Raw genomic sequence first — 15,134 nt, forward strand, 5'->3', positions numbered from 1 at the left:
CCCTAACTATCATTAAGCTAAAAAATTTGGACATCTGTACATATTCTGGTTTGTTTTTACTCATTTTTCTCTGCGTCATTGAAGATGGTATCTCAATTTGAAAGATAAAAGATCAGTCAGAGCGATAAAGGGCAGTCACAGTACATTCATTTAGCAAAAACAGCTATAATTCCAGTAGCAATGCTACAGCAGTGTCATAGCACATGTGCTGCACTCATCATTCAAATGAATAGTCCAGTCAAAGCCTCTCCCCTCCCCCCAATCTGCCACAGACACACATAAACATACTCTTCCACCCACCTACTCCTGCACAAGTGTGCACACACATACACATACCATCCCCCCTTGTGGATATATAGTCAGCATATTCACAGTGCTGTTGGACACGGTGTTACTCAGAGCTCACTACAAGGTTCTTCTGACCAGAGGCATGATGGGAGGATGCAGCACCACACTAAGACAAGAAAGTTGCAGATTGAAGTGCCAGGCTGAGTGTGTGCATCCTACAGATAAAAAACAAACATACAAGCTTCATTTGAATCCTCATAGTTGGCCCACCACACATTTTTCACCATATTCAAACAGATGTGAATGTATTTAGCACATGCTTTATAGTATGGATGTCTATAATCGTATCAGAGCAAGGGAGAAATTCAACGCATGTGCACATTAAAGGAGGAATTAAGATTGGGCACACAAACGAGAAAATATGTAATTATGCAAGTCTAACATTACAAGTAGTTGCCTCAGCACTAGCGTTCAGGTCTGATTCTAAACCCAGCTGTGAAATAGTTTATTCTATCACAGGTCAGCAGTGTCTCATTTCATAGTGCAGCAGTTAGAATTTGGCATATTCATTTGTCATAAGTTAGTATGAATGATGCATGGGAAAATGCGGACATTCTATATGAGACAGTGATTAAACAAACTGATCTTGGACGCAAACTCTACGTAAAGAATAATTTGACTGGAAGTAAATTTATGAAAAAAGTTCCCATATTAGTCTTTTCTTAGTGTTCCATCTCCTGCTCCTCAGCTTCATTTACCCATAAATGGGGATTTAGGCAGCAGCATTGCCAACTAAAATATGGCATCAGAACAACATCCAATGGCAATGACAATTAAAGCCACAAGCGGCATTGAGAGGCCCTTGCCACGGGCACGTCCAGTAAAAGTATATCCATCGTTCAGCAGGTGGCGCTCTAGTACCAAATTTTATGTCTTCTGATGAATGGGTGTTGGCCTGGGAGATTGACAATTGACTCAAATTTGAGACAAATCAGTGCCCGTATGTCCGAACTGAACAAATTTTTGTATAAGGAAATCTGTAGGGGGCAATATGGAGCCAAACTTGAATTTCTTCCATTGAATGGGTGTAGGCCTGCGAGATGTACCACCAAGTCAAATACAACTGATTCAAATTTGAGCCAAATCAGTGTTAGTATGTCCAAACTGCAGCAATTTTCATGAAGATAAAGTTATAGAGGGCGCTATAGTGCCAAATATAATTTTTTTCTGATAAATGGGTGTAGACCTGGGAGATAGACATCTGAGTCAAATTTGAGCCAAATTGGTGTTTGTATGTCCGAACTGAAGCAATTTTTATAAAAAAAAAAAAAAAAAAAAAAAGAGATAAACTTGTAGGGGGCACTAAAGTGCGAAATCTCAATTTCTTTTGATAAATGGGTGTAGGCCTGGGAGATAGACATCTGATTCAAGTTTGAGCCAAATCGGTGTTTGTATGTCTGAGCTGAGAGCAATTTTTGTAAAGGTAACTTTGTAGGGGGAGCTATAGCGCCAAATTTTAATTCTTCCAATAAATGGCTGTAGGCCTGGGACATTGACAACTGATTCAAATTTGAGCCAAATCAGTGTTCGTATGTCCGAACTGATGTCATTTTCGTAAATGTACATTTGTAGGGGGCGCTACAGTGCGAAATTTCAATTTCTTTTAATAAATGGGTGTAGACCTGGGAGATGGATGTCTGAGTCAAATTTGAGCCAAATCGGTGTTTGTATGTCTGAGCTGAAGCAATTTTTGTAATGGTAAATCCCCGAAGAAACTTTGCAAAGTTTGCGACGTTGTCACACAAAAATGGTGACACCAATCCCAAAAATTCGGCTAACTTTTGATGCCTCACTTCTCTAGATACTGTGCACCGATTTTCAGCTCATTTGGTCAAACGACCAAGGAGGAGATAGTTAAAATATGACGTCAGCGAAAATGCTGACTCAGCATTTTGGAAATTTCAATCCAATATGGCCGAATTCCAGTTGGTTTAGGGGCGTGGCCACAATAATATTTTTGGTTTGTCTCCTCATGATGAATCTGTGTACCGATTTTCGTGGCTCTACGACAAACTTTACATTGGACATGCTCCCATTTACGTAATGCATTTCCACTTTTCAAGGGGGCGCTGCAGCAACATTTCTTTACCAACATCTACAAAACCTATATGTAAATTCAATTTCTCGCTCTTCTGAATTTTGGGCAAAGTTTGGGGAGTTTTCGTAAATGTTCAGGGGGTCAAATATGAGCTCAAAGAGCAGGAGAAGAAAAATAAATTTTAAAAAATAAATAAATAAAAATTAAAGCCGCAAGCGGCATTGAAAGGCCCTCGCCACGGGCACGTCCAGTAACAGTATGTCCATCGTTCAGCAGGTGGCGCTCTAGCACCAAACTTCAATGTCTTCTGATGAATGGGTGTAAGCCTGGGAGATTGACAACTGATTCAAATTTGAGTCAAATCTTTGTTCGTATGTCCGAACTAAAGAAATTTTTGTATAAGTAAATCTGTAGGGGGCGCTATGCAGCTAAAATTAAATTTCTTCCATTGAATGGGTGTAGGCCTGTGAGATGTACCACTGAGTCAAATTTGAGCCAAATCGGTGTTCGTATGTCTGAACTAAAGAGATTTTTGTATAAGTAAATCTGTAGGGGGCGCTATGCAGCTAAAATTAAATTTCTTCCATTGAATGGGTGTAGGCCTGTGAGATGTACCACTGAGTCAAATTTGAGCCAAATCGGTGTTCGTATGTCTGAAGTGATGCAATTTTTGTGAAGGTAAACTTGTAGGGGGCGCTATTGAGCGAAATGGCAATTTCTTTTGATAAATGGGTGTAGGCCTGGAAGATTGACAACTGATTCAAATTTGAGCAAAATTGGTGTTCGTATGTCGGAAGTGAAGTAATTTTTGTAAAGGTAAAATTGTAGGGGGCGCTATAGTGATTAATTTCAAATTTTTCTGATAAATGGGTGAAGGCCTGGGAGATAGATGACTGAGTCAAATTTGAGCCAAATCAGTGTTCATATGTCCGAACGAAGCAATTTTAATACAAAAAATTTTAAAAACTTGTAGGGGGTGCTGTAGTGCAAAATTTCAATTTTTTTTGTCAAATACGTGTATGCCTGGGAGACAGATGTCTGAGTGAAATTTGAGCCAAATCGGTGTTCGTTTGTCCAAACTGATGTCATTTTTGTAAATGTACATTTGTAGGGGGCGCTATAGTGCGAAATTTCAATTTCTTTTAATAAATGGGTGTAGGCCTGGGAGATGGACGTCTGATTCAAATTTGAGCCAAATCAGTGTTCGTATGTCTGGGCTGAGACAATTTTTGTCATGGTAAATTCCCGAAGAAACGTTGCAAAGTTTGCAACATCGTCACACAAAACCAGTGACACCAATCCCAAAAATTCGGCTAACTTTTGATGCCCCACTTCTCTAGATACTGTATACCGATTTTCAGCTCATTTGGCCAAACAGCCAAGGAGGAGATAGTTAAAATACGACGTCAGCTAAAACACTGACTCAGCATTTTGGAAATTTAAATCCAATATGGCCGACTTCCGGTTGGTTTAGGGGCGTGGCCACAATAATATTTTTTGTTTGTCTCCTCATGATGAATCTGTGTACCGATTTTCGTGGCTCTATGACAAACTTTATGTTGGACGTGCTCCCATTGACATAAAGTATTTCCACTTTTCAAGGGGGCGCTGTCACAACATTTCTTTACCAACATCTATGAAACCTATATGTAAAGTCAATTTTGCACACTTCTGAATTTTGGGCAAATTTTGGTGAGTCAAATTTGAGCTCAAAGCGCAGGAGAAAGAAAAATAAACATTAAATAAATAAAAAATTAAAAAATAATCTAAGCAAGAACAATATAGCCGTTTCTATGGCAACCACATATTTGACCTTATTTGAAAGCTCTCGAGCTCCCCCACATGTCTGTGGGGTCAGATGTCACTTGTCGTGCACTTATACACACGTGACTGACCCCGACTCCCATTCATTCTAAGCAGGTGTAAATATGCGATTTGTGCACGTCATATACATCTTCGGAAAGGTCTCAGTGCCGTGAATGTGAATATGTGTGAGAGTGGCGACAGTGGCGAAAGGCGACCGCGTCACTGGCGATTTTGTCCCCATGCGTCCACTGCAGACTCAATAGGCCCTGCGCCGGCTTTACTCGGCTCGGGCCTAAAAATAATAATAATCTGAGCAAGAACAATATAGCCATTTCTGTGGCAACTACATATTTGGCCTTATTTGAAAGCTCTGGAGGTCCCTTACATGTCTGTGGGGTCAGATGTCATGTGTCGTGCACTTACACCGACATGACTGACCCCGACTGGGCGTGGCCTATTGACTCCCATTCATTCAGAGCAGGTGTAAATATGTGATTTGTGCACATGTCATATACATCTTCAGAAAGGTCTCAGTGCCGTGAATGTGAATATGTGTGAGAGTGGCGACAGTGGCGAAAGGCGACCGCGTCACTGGCGATTTCGTCCCTATGCGTCCACTGCAGACTCAATATGCCCTGTGCCAGCTTCACTCGGCTCGGACCTAAAAATAATAATCTGAGCACAAGAACAATATTGCCATTTATATGGTAACCACATATTTGGCTTTATTTGAAAGCTCTGGAGGTCCCCCACATGTCTGTGGGGTCAGATGTCACGTGTCGTGCACTTACACCCACGTGACTGACCCCGAGTGGGCGTGTCCCATTGACTGCCATTCATTCAGGGCAGGTGTAAATATGCGATTTGTGCACGTCATGAACATCTTCGGAAAGGTCTCAGTGTCGTGAATGTGAATATGTGTGAGAGTGGTGACAGTGACGAAAGGTGACCGCATAACTGGCGATTTCGTCCCCATGCGCCCACTGCAGACTCAATAGGCCCTACGCCGGCTTTACTCGGCTCGGGCCTAAAAAAAATAATAATAATAGTAATCTGAGCAAGAACAATATAGCCGTTTCCGTGGCAACCACGTACTTGGCCTCATTTGAAAACTCTCAAGGTCCCCCACATGTCTGTGGGGTCAGATGTCATGTGTCGTGCACTTACACACACGTGACTGACCCCAACTGGGCATTGCCCATTGACTCCCATTCATTCTGAGCAGGTGTAAATATGTGGTTTGTGCACATTTCATGTACATCTTCCGAAAGGTCTCAGTGCCGTGAATGTGAATATTTGTGAGAGTGGTGACAGTGGTGAAAGGCGACCACGTCACTGGCGATTTCATCCCTATGCGCCCACTGCAGACTCAGTAGGCCTTTACTCGGCTCGGGCCTAATGATAATCTGAGCAAGAACAATATAGCCGTTTCTATGGCAACCACCTATTTGGCCTTATTTGGAAGCTCTCGAGGTCCCCCACATGTCTGTGGGGTCAGATGTCATGTGTCGTGCTCTTACACACACGTGACTGACATGGACTGGGCCCATTGACTCCCATTCATTCTAAGCAGGTATAAATATGCGATTTGTGCACGTCATGTACATGTTTGGAAAGGTCTCAGTGTCGTGAATGCCAATTGGTGTGAGAGTGGCGACAGTGGCGAAAGGCGACCGTGTCACTGGCAATTTCGTCCCCATGTGCCCACTGCAGACTCAATAGGCCCTGTGCCGGCTTTACTCGGCTCGGGCCGAATATTCTGAGTAAGAACAATGTAGCCGTTTCTATGGCAACCACATATTTGGCCTTATTTGAAAGCTCTTGAGGTCCCCCACATGTCTGTGGGGTCAGATGTCACGTGTCGTGCACTTAGACACAGGTGACTGATCCCGACTGGGCGTGGCCCATTGACTCCCATTCATTCTAAGCAGGTGTAAATATGCGATTTGTGCACGTCATGTACATGTTCGGAAAGGTCTCAGTGTCGTGAATGTGAATATGTTTGAGAATGGCAACAGTGGAGAAAGGCGACCACGTCACTGGCGATTTCGTCCCCATGTTCCCACTGCAGACTCAATAGGCCCTGCGCCAGCTTTACTCGGCTTGGGCCTAATTAGATGTGCATCAATGATGAAAACTCACGTTATTTTTGGTTTTGTATTGTTATGTAACCAGAACCCAACAGTTGTTAAAGTATTGGAGGTTGACAAGAGGATGTCAAAACAGAACAAAATTTGTCAGGGGCTACTTTCAGTGGTGGATTAGTACACATTTTCATAATCATTTGTCTCCATGCATGTGAAATGTATGGAAGAGGGTTCAGTCAATGTGGTTAGAGGTAGTGGTCACTGCTGTAATACAGTTTCAGTTTCAGCACAATGAAAAACGAACAACTAAATATGGCTGTAACAATTATAGGATGTAGTAAAATAAAGTAATGATAAGATATCTTTTTTTAAAAGCAAAAAAGATACATTTTTGTAAATGTTTGTTTATAAGACACTGCTGCAGGCTTTTAGCAATTACCTTGTTATTTCTTTATAATGATTAGTTTCTGCCCTACTCCTAATGTTATTATTCTAATTCCCAACCAGGTAATTCTGAGTTGTTTCCATCAGCAAGTTAGTGCTGCATGAACATCAGTTTGTGTATGCACAGAGAACCACATTTTAATCTGAAATCTTCAGGATAACTGAGTTTAACAGAGAGATAAGATTTACTGTTTAAAAGTATTGTAACAATATCTGATTTTTAATCACATAGTCCTCTGAATTTTGGGTCATGTTTCATCCCCCATTGTGTTCTTGAACTTGTAGTGTATATTTTCTCTAAAATTGCGCAGAACAGTTAAAAAAAAAAAGAAAACACCTGCAAACTAATGCATGTTTTTAACCTTTTTTTCAGAAAATCCACAAAATTAAGATACATTTTCTGATGTCAGATGACCTCAGGGTATTTTTTACTGCCATATTTGCATTTTCTCCTGCATACTACTTAGCTGTTTTTGTAGGAGGAAAAAAATCCACCTGTAAATTCTGTAGTTTTCCAAGCTTGATTATTTAGAAGCAAAATCCTGTTTTACTAGTGGGGTGTCTGGTAGAGACTGCTGGACCTCTAGAAGCTGATGCAGTGTTCCCAGTACAGTAGATACACTTCCACCTTTCCAGGGTAATTCATCTTCTTAATGCAGCTAACAAAAGGTTGCAAAACAATCAGTAAACAGTGGACTCATTAAAACCACACTGTGCTGCTCATCCCCTACATCGACAAGCCTCTGTTAAGTCTTGTAAGGAAGACTTTACATGACTCAGCTGCTGAAAAGGTGCTTTGTAGAGCAAACAATACCAACCCGATTCAAAGGGAATCCATTGTAATTGCATTTGTGAGCACACCTTTTCTCTGTGTGAGTGGTTGGATTGCATTCCTCCAAGGAGCTAACAGTGAAGTGTTTGTCACCGGAGAATGAGCCTGGATAAAGCTGCAGGGATTGGGCATTGGAGTAAAGCTAGAACCACATGGCACTGTCCAAACAGCAGACAGAAAGCTGGTATTAAAGGTCCATTCTTTTCTCTGGTTCGTGTGTTCAACCACAGCAGCAGCAGAGGGCGGCCTGGCCTTCTGCAGCCTCACAACTTCACCTAATTATCTGGCATTAAGTCTAAAAGGAAGGCTTCCCTCTATCATCCTGCACCACATGGCCACTACACGGATAAGCCGCAGTCTTACAAACCATTAGGCTTTACAGCCAGTTGACCTGAGGATACAGGCCCGTTGACACAGAAAGTGGCTGTGACACTTCACTTTGCACAAAACTGTCTGTTACTGGGTGTTACTCTTATTTAGTCTAATAACCATAAGCCATCTGATATCATCCACTGAGAAAAAAAATTCAGACACACTGAATATCTTCTTTAACTTTATTCGAAACTGGATATTTACTGAACTGATTCAACATCTAACCAGAAATGAATGCCCATACACATACATACATCTGAATCACTTCATATCAAAGTAACAGTGAAAAGTGCAGCTAATTTTTATTGTGTGAGCCATTGTTTCTACTCAAAGTCAAGGACTCTATCTTGCTAACAGAAAGAAGTTATTTTTTCACTATATTCAGATGTAATCTTTGTAATCACCAACATTTGTTAAGACATTAAAGCATTTATTCTTAGTAAATGTAACTGTTAAACATTTTGTGATATACAGAATGCCATTACATGGAACTAGTACATAAAATGCATAATTTCACAAAAAATATTGAAACTTAGACCATATATAAACCATTTCAAGGAATAAATACATCTTATTTACAGAGATGTTAAAAAAAATGTATGGGTTTGCAAATCCAAACCAGTGAGTGTGGGTGTAAAACCAAAGATGTGGCCACAAGGCAGACAGTGGTGGACAGTAGGAATGTCCCACAGGTTGTTATTGTGAACATGATGCTGGAGCCACAACCTGCCAGCAGCCCACAGCACCAGTTCTTATTTAATGCTATATAGAATGGTCAGTGCTGACAAGATAAAACAGATTAACAGGTACTTTACAGTGTTTGTGTATGGTGGTTGAAGCTGTCAGATTGTCTCACCACACTTCGAGTGCTCAGAACAATGGCTGTGCTGATGGTAATGCTGGCAATTTCCCTGTTTTTTTACAGGTCACTGCCAGGGGATTCGCACCATTGTTGCAGTTTGCCTACACTGCTAAGCTGTTACTCAGCAGAGAAAACATCCAGGAGGTCATCCGCTGTGCTGAATTCCTGCGCATGCACAACCTCGAGGACTCATGTTTTCGCTTCCTGGAGGCTCAGCTGCGCAGCGAGGAGGATGGACTTCTGCTCTGTCACAAGGTGGCACCTGAGGCAAACAACTCTGAGGATGAGAGCATGCAGTCGGAGGCAGAAAGGCCAACATCCCCCAGGGGGCTGCGGTGCACTGACACCCTTGCCTCCTTTCGACGCCCTGGCAGTGATCAGCTAGCAGTGGCTATGCCTGGTAACATCACAGATGGCCAGCTGGACTTTGATCGGCATGGAGCATCAGACGTGCCACGATGCCCCAAGTACAGAAAATACCAGTGGGCTTGCAACAAGCACAATAATGACACCTCCTCACACACCAGTACCTCAGGTTTTCCAAGCACATTAAAGGAGAGCGGCGTTAGCGGGGCAGTGCCGGGTCAGGGCAGGCTGCCTTTGGCACAGATCAAAGTTGAACCACAGGCAGAGGAAGAGTCAGTCTCATTGTGCCTGTCAGGGGATGAGCAGGATGTCAGGGATAAGGACAGTGTGACAGCCATGGAGATGGACAAACCCATATCCATGGAACGAACCAAGAGAACCAAGTCCCCTTCCTGCCTCAGAGCCTTTTTCAAGAAAGGGGTGGACCTTCCCAGTCTCCCCAACACATCACAGCAGCTATTTGCCAACAGACTTGTCTGCCCCCAGGACAAAGGAAACTCTCAGGGAGATCATAAAAAAGACTTCAGACCTTTTACTGGGGAGCTGGGCCTGTCTGTAACATCCCCAAAGGACGTGGACAGTTTCCCTGCAGGGTTGTCCCTCAAGTCCACCTCCTGCGATGGGGTCTGCAAACAGGAAGTTGAGCTAGATCGTCGTAGTGTCATATTTTCCTCAGGGGCCTGTAATCGTCTGGGAACCCCAGCGCATTCCTATCCCGGTGGGAACTCTTTGGAGATGGAGCTCTCTGAGCACATGCCAAAGGGCTTGTGGGCTGGAGCCAGCCAGTCCCTACCCACCTCCCAGACCTATTCTCCCAGCACCACCTCCTCTGAGCCCCCAGTTCTCTGCCGCCCACGGCCCAACACCAGCTGCCCAGTGCCAATCAAAGTGTGCCCGCGCTCGCCACCATGCGAAACCCGCACCAGGACTTCCAGCTCCTGCTCCTCATACTCATATGCAGAGGACGGCAGCGGCGGCTCCCCCTGCAGCCTCCCCCAGTTTGAATTCTCCTCTTCGCCATGCTCCAACGTGGTGCGATGCCTCAATGTGGACCAGCAGGAGCAAAGCGTGGGTGGAGATGCACTTTTCAACCAGGTGCGACCGAAAATCAAATGTGAGCAGTCGTACGGCACCAACTCCAGTGATGAGTCGGGCTCCTTCTCAGAGGGAGACAGTGAATCATGCCACGTCCAGGAGCGAGGGTCAGAGGTGAGTGGAGAACATTGTCTTTCACATGTTACATCACCCTCTATTTCACCATGGCTAATTATATCCCAGTGGCCTGCTCTTCAGGTCTGCATTACAGTCATTAAATCATCGTGTAATTGAAGCAGGAGTGTTCAGTACAAGATTACAGCACCACCAAAGGCACAGATGTGCTTTGATATTATTAATCTGCTTTATGCACTGCTGGAGATCTGTCTAATGACTCTGAATATGTGAGTCCAAATGCACCAAGACAGTGTGAAGGCAGGCAGCCGTGGCGCTCTTCTTCAGACTAATTGGTGGATTGACTTCACTTGGAGTAACGTGTGAGAAATGCTGCAGGTGATTGAAGGGTCAGGATGGTCTGGGTAGACCTGCCCTCTGGCTCTGTCTGTCTCACTGCTGATGCTAACTCACCTCAGCAGCTCAATTAATCATATCAGAAATATGTACAGTCCACACCAACAAATATGGAAACACAGAATAGACAGATGACAGATAGCCAAGATGACATTTCTGATCTGTAGACTGTTAAGTTGTGATACTCAGGCACGCACTGTATCACAAAGAAATTACAAGCCATCATTTACAGCAGTGATGTGCTAGGGCCATAAAGTTTTAATGGGCGGCGGATGCAGTGAAGCAGTATGTGAGTGGCAAGTGAGGTTCAGCTTGGTCTCATGACACGACTGTAGCATAACTCCACAGTGCTGACAAGGATAAATTGTCAATCCTCTAATCATCCTCCCCTAATCCACTTGGGCAGACGTCCTCGAAGCTGCAGACTAGATGTTGTTTACCAGGTAAAGATATGTGAGAAACCCCTTTAATTTTCAGAGTGAACACAGCACAGGTGTAATAACATCAAAATTAGCAGTTTTCCCACTTTAAGGGGAAGCAAAAGACAATCAGGTTTTAAAAATGTTAAAGGAGTTGCCATAGCAATTTGCCCTCCTACACTTGCTTGTATTTGACGCTTACTTACCCACCAGCCTGAATAAATTGGTGGTGAACATTTAGATCCAATGCATATATTGCTTTATCTATAAGGGAGCGCTGTGTAATTTACAACTGCCTAATGTCACCTTGCACGCAATACCAACATTAACAGCAAAAATAATTTAGGAAAGTGATAACAAGATAAACAGAGCTCTTGTATCAGTATCAGCAGATAACCACATTTAGGTGCTGGATTTGGAATGCAACTGAAAAAACACTTCTGTTTGGTGCCAGTACAATTTGATGCAATGATATTCCTTTATTAATATATCGTTCCCATTTTTATAATGAATAATATATGACAGCAGTCAGTTATCAGTTTCTCACAACAGCAATGCTATCTCACATCTTATTCTTCAGACTGTGAGATCAATTGTTTGCTATTGCAAAAATATACGTGGTGACTGTTTGCCTGGTGGACGCGTCTTGCTCTGATTATGACTGCAGAGATGTTTGCTCGACGTACGGGCTGAATGTTTTCTGATGAGCTTGGTGGAGAGGGCTGCTCTAAGTGCACACAGAGAGCAGAAAAAGAGATAGGGAGGGAGAAAGTCGTGCGTTGCCATGGTGATAAGATTCACAGAGCAGGTCGGTGTGTTGTAAGGGTTGGAGCTTCATGACAGGATTGTGCTTTTCCACGGAAAGAATGTACAAATGAAGGTGCAAGATAAAGAGGCTCGACAGTAATGTGTAATTATTCCGTTGACGGTGCGGCACAGAGCACCGATCAACATCAGATTTATGGGCCTTTGAAGGGCTGCTCAACGTGCTGCTGTAAATGATGTGGGATTGATTTACAGTGCTCAGCTATGAACTGGGAGAGCAGCCCAAAATGACTCTGAGACATTTCACTATGTCATTCCTTTGTGTGGGTATGACTGTGTTTATGTGTGTCTTTGTCAGCCATTACTCCACACAATATCCTCTGTCAAATCTCTGTTGACTAACACAGGGTTATCTGCCAACACTCCACTCACTATCACAGGCTGCTGATAAGATGCCTCATGAATGAATTCCAAACATTATGCCTCGTCTACAGTTTATTACATTGGCTTTATATTGGAGACCACATTTTCTAAATGAAGCTCAGTGTCAGGTTCCTCCCTCTTGTCCTCTTTCTCCCGAAAGAAATGCTACCTCATGCTTCCTGAGCTTTTCTTTTTTCCTTCCTCCCCTCTCTGTAATTTGGCAGAGCAAACAAACATAGGGAAAGGACTGGCCAGACCATGTTTGCAGAAAAAATGGCAGAGGGGAAAAGCAGCTTTGGCAAAAATAGCAGCAGTAGAATTGCGGGCTGGACACAATGAATCCTGATGAGGAAGGAAGTTGTACAAGTGTAGGCCAGTCTGACCAAAGTATAGTCATTCAAGGTAACCCATGTCACATGAGGACTCCAGGCGGGTCCAGGTCCAGCCCTGTGGTTATGGACCGTTAGTCTTTGTATGAGCCACAACTATATAGAAACAGCAACACAGTTCTGAAAGACAGAAAATATAAAGACAGACCTCCTTCCTTTGTCCATGTCCAGTTTACATCCTAAAGGAATACTGAAAGGAAATTAAAAATTAAAATCACTACATATACAAGAAAACAGGAAACGAAACATGAAATGTGGATGTTAGCAAATGTAAGCAAACCATACTGCTGTTACGTCATGTAATCTGGCTAATGTTAACTAATGTTTGCAAACATTAAGTAGATATTACATTATTACACTATAAGTAGATGTTGGCACCATTTCTTGTATTGTGGTCAATGTTAGCAGTCCTTCAATGGACAGGTTATTATTACTGTTGACATCTGCATTTAGTGTAGGCTAATATTACCTCATCTAAGTATTATAACGGTGTCAAACTACTTACAGCTGTTAGCTTCATGTAATTGGATTAGGTCAATATTGCTATTATACTTAATGTATTCTGATAAACTTCTGTGGTTAATGTTGGCTTATGTTATCCATCTTAAATAGACACTGTTGTGTAACATTTACTATTGTTAACATCATACATCACTGACACACCACAACCACACCTATTGTCTCCTGGTGTTAATGTTATTTTACGTTTCAGTGTTTACCCCTGCCAAATTGAATGGCCAAATACAAGTTCTCCGCATTCTTTACACTATTGCATTATTCCGTTCTTTACAAAATTGGTCTGTCTATTGTTTATGGTAGTTAACCTTTGTAGTTATTGGAGTGTGACTGACACGTCTGCTGCTTGTAGATGTTGATTCTTCTGTCGTTACACATTTGCATCCCATCACATATCTGACAATGCTGAGATCAGAGTTTGCAGTCACACAAGTCATAGTTAATGTGGTCTAAGTTTCCACAGTCCAACTTGGATGACAGCAGTGAAGGCAAACTGAGGCAGTTGTCTCATCTGCCACGGTGTCATTATATTATCTGTGTTCACAGCTGCCTTGTACTGCTGTCTCTGTTCCTCAGTTCTAGCCCCTGGTAGCGGCGTAGGCGTCAGGCTCCATCTAGCGTATTGTCTGGCTGGCCACAGCGGTGCAAATATTGATCGCACAGTGAGTGGGAGGAATGAGGAAGTAGTCCTGATACATCAGCACATTGTCTTTTGCTTTTTTGTTTTTTTTTTTTTCAAGCGAAACATGAGATAGAATGAACGTGTGACAGGAAGTGCACAGGCTTTAATATCAGTTCCGTTACCCTTGCACAACAGCAGAGAAACTTTGCTCTACTCTTGTTATGATGTGGCTGTGGTCGACGTCCTGTGTGCCATTCATGCTTGTGTGGAGCTTTTAAATTACTTGACTCATATGTGACTATGATAATAATAATATACGCAGACTATCTTTTACAAGATCTTTGCAACAGGTGTTTAATTTTGTGGCATCTACTAGTGTTAGATGGAGAAATATTATTCTTTGGGCATAGATTTCAATAAGGAAAGCACTGGAAACATAAAAAAAAAAAGATACAGCTAGGGGTTTGTACATACATAATGTGGAAAATGTAAGAGAATTATTCAGTCCAACCTTTCTCTGACTGTTTGCTCATTCATTCCCTGCTTAAAGTCATATTTAAGAAGGTTGATGTAACTGTATGATAACACAAGCAGCCTTGGTTTGTAGCCTACAGAGTATGCACAGGGGTTGGTGTTTACCTAAGCATTTTACTTTGAACTCTATATTTATCCAGCTTGATGCATGTAGAAAAATGTAGTAACAAGGTAATGAGATATGGTGTTTCTTCATTACCCCCCAAACTGCCCCTGGAGTATATGTGGTATCACTCAAGAGTGCTGAGCAGGGTGACAAATATAGAGACCAAACACAGTAGCTATTTTTGCGCTCTTATTTTTTGTCATGTGTGCAGAGAAGAAGATAGTTCGGAGTGTGTGTTGAAGGAGCTCCCAGCATGTTGGTGCAGCTCAGTTACAGCTATCGAATAAAAAATGGGTTTGTACCCCAGCAAAGGACAGAGAGGACTTCTGAAATCACAGGCAATACATCAGAACACATGAATGAGTTAACAGTTACTACAGGAGCTCAACAGCACATTAACTGCATCAGGATCACAGGTGATGCTGCTGTATAATCCATTTAAAAGCATGGAAAGGGTTCATTACAAAGCCACAATGAAGCACAAATTTGCAGGAATCAAGATCAAACTTTACAAGATAATATCTCATTTGGGTTTAATAGATAAAATACTTCACAGACAAGACACTCATGATGTAGATCATCTGTAAAAATGACAGGAGCTCAGGAGAAAACTACCAGAAAATATGTTGGTTGAGATGT

The 15,134-nt window shown here is 42.5% G+C and overlaps 1 protein-coding gene across 1 annotated transcript in view; it reads left to right on the plus strand.

The window, feature by feature from the left end:
- The window catches only part of bach2b (BACH transcriptional regulator 2b), a 135,668-nt gene that overhangs the window by 107,701 nt on the left and 12,833 nt on the right, over positions 1-15,134 (plus strand). Inside the window, exon 3 of the mRNA XM_030127801.1 lies at positions 8,853-10,364. Coding sequence (XP_029983661.1) covers positions 8,853-10,364 — 1,512 coding nt within the window. The remainder of the gene's footprint in view (positions 1-8,852; positions 10,365-15,134) is intronic.

Source organism: Sphaeramia orbicularis, chromosome 24 (genome assembly GCF_902148855.1).
Source record: "Sphaeramia orbicularis chromosome 24, fSphaOr1.1, whole genome shotgun sequence".
NCBI lineage: Eukaryota > Metazoa > Chordata > Actinopteri > Kurtiformes > Apogonidae > Sphaeramia > Sphaeramia orbicularis.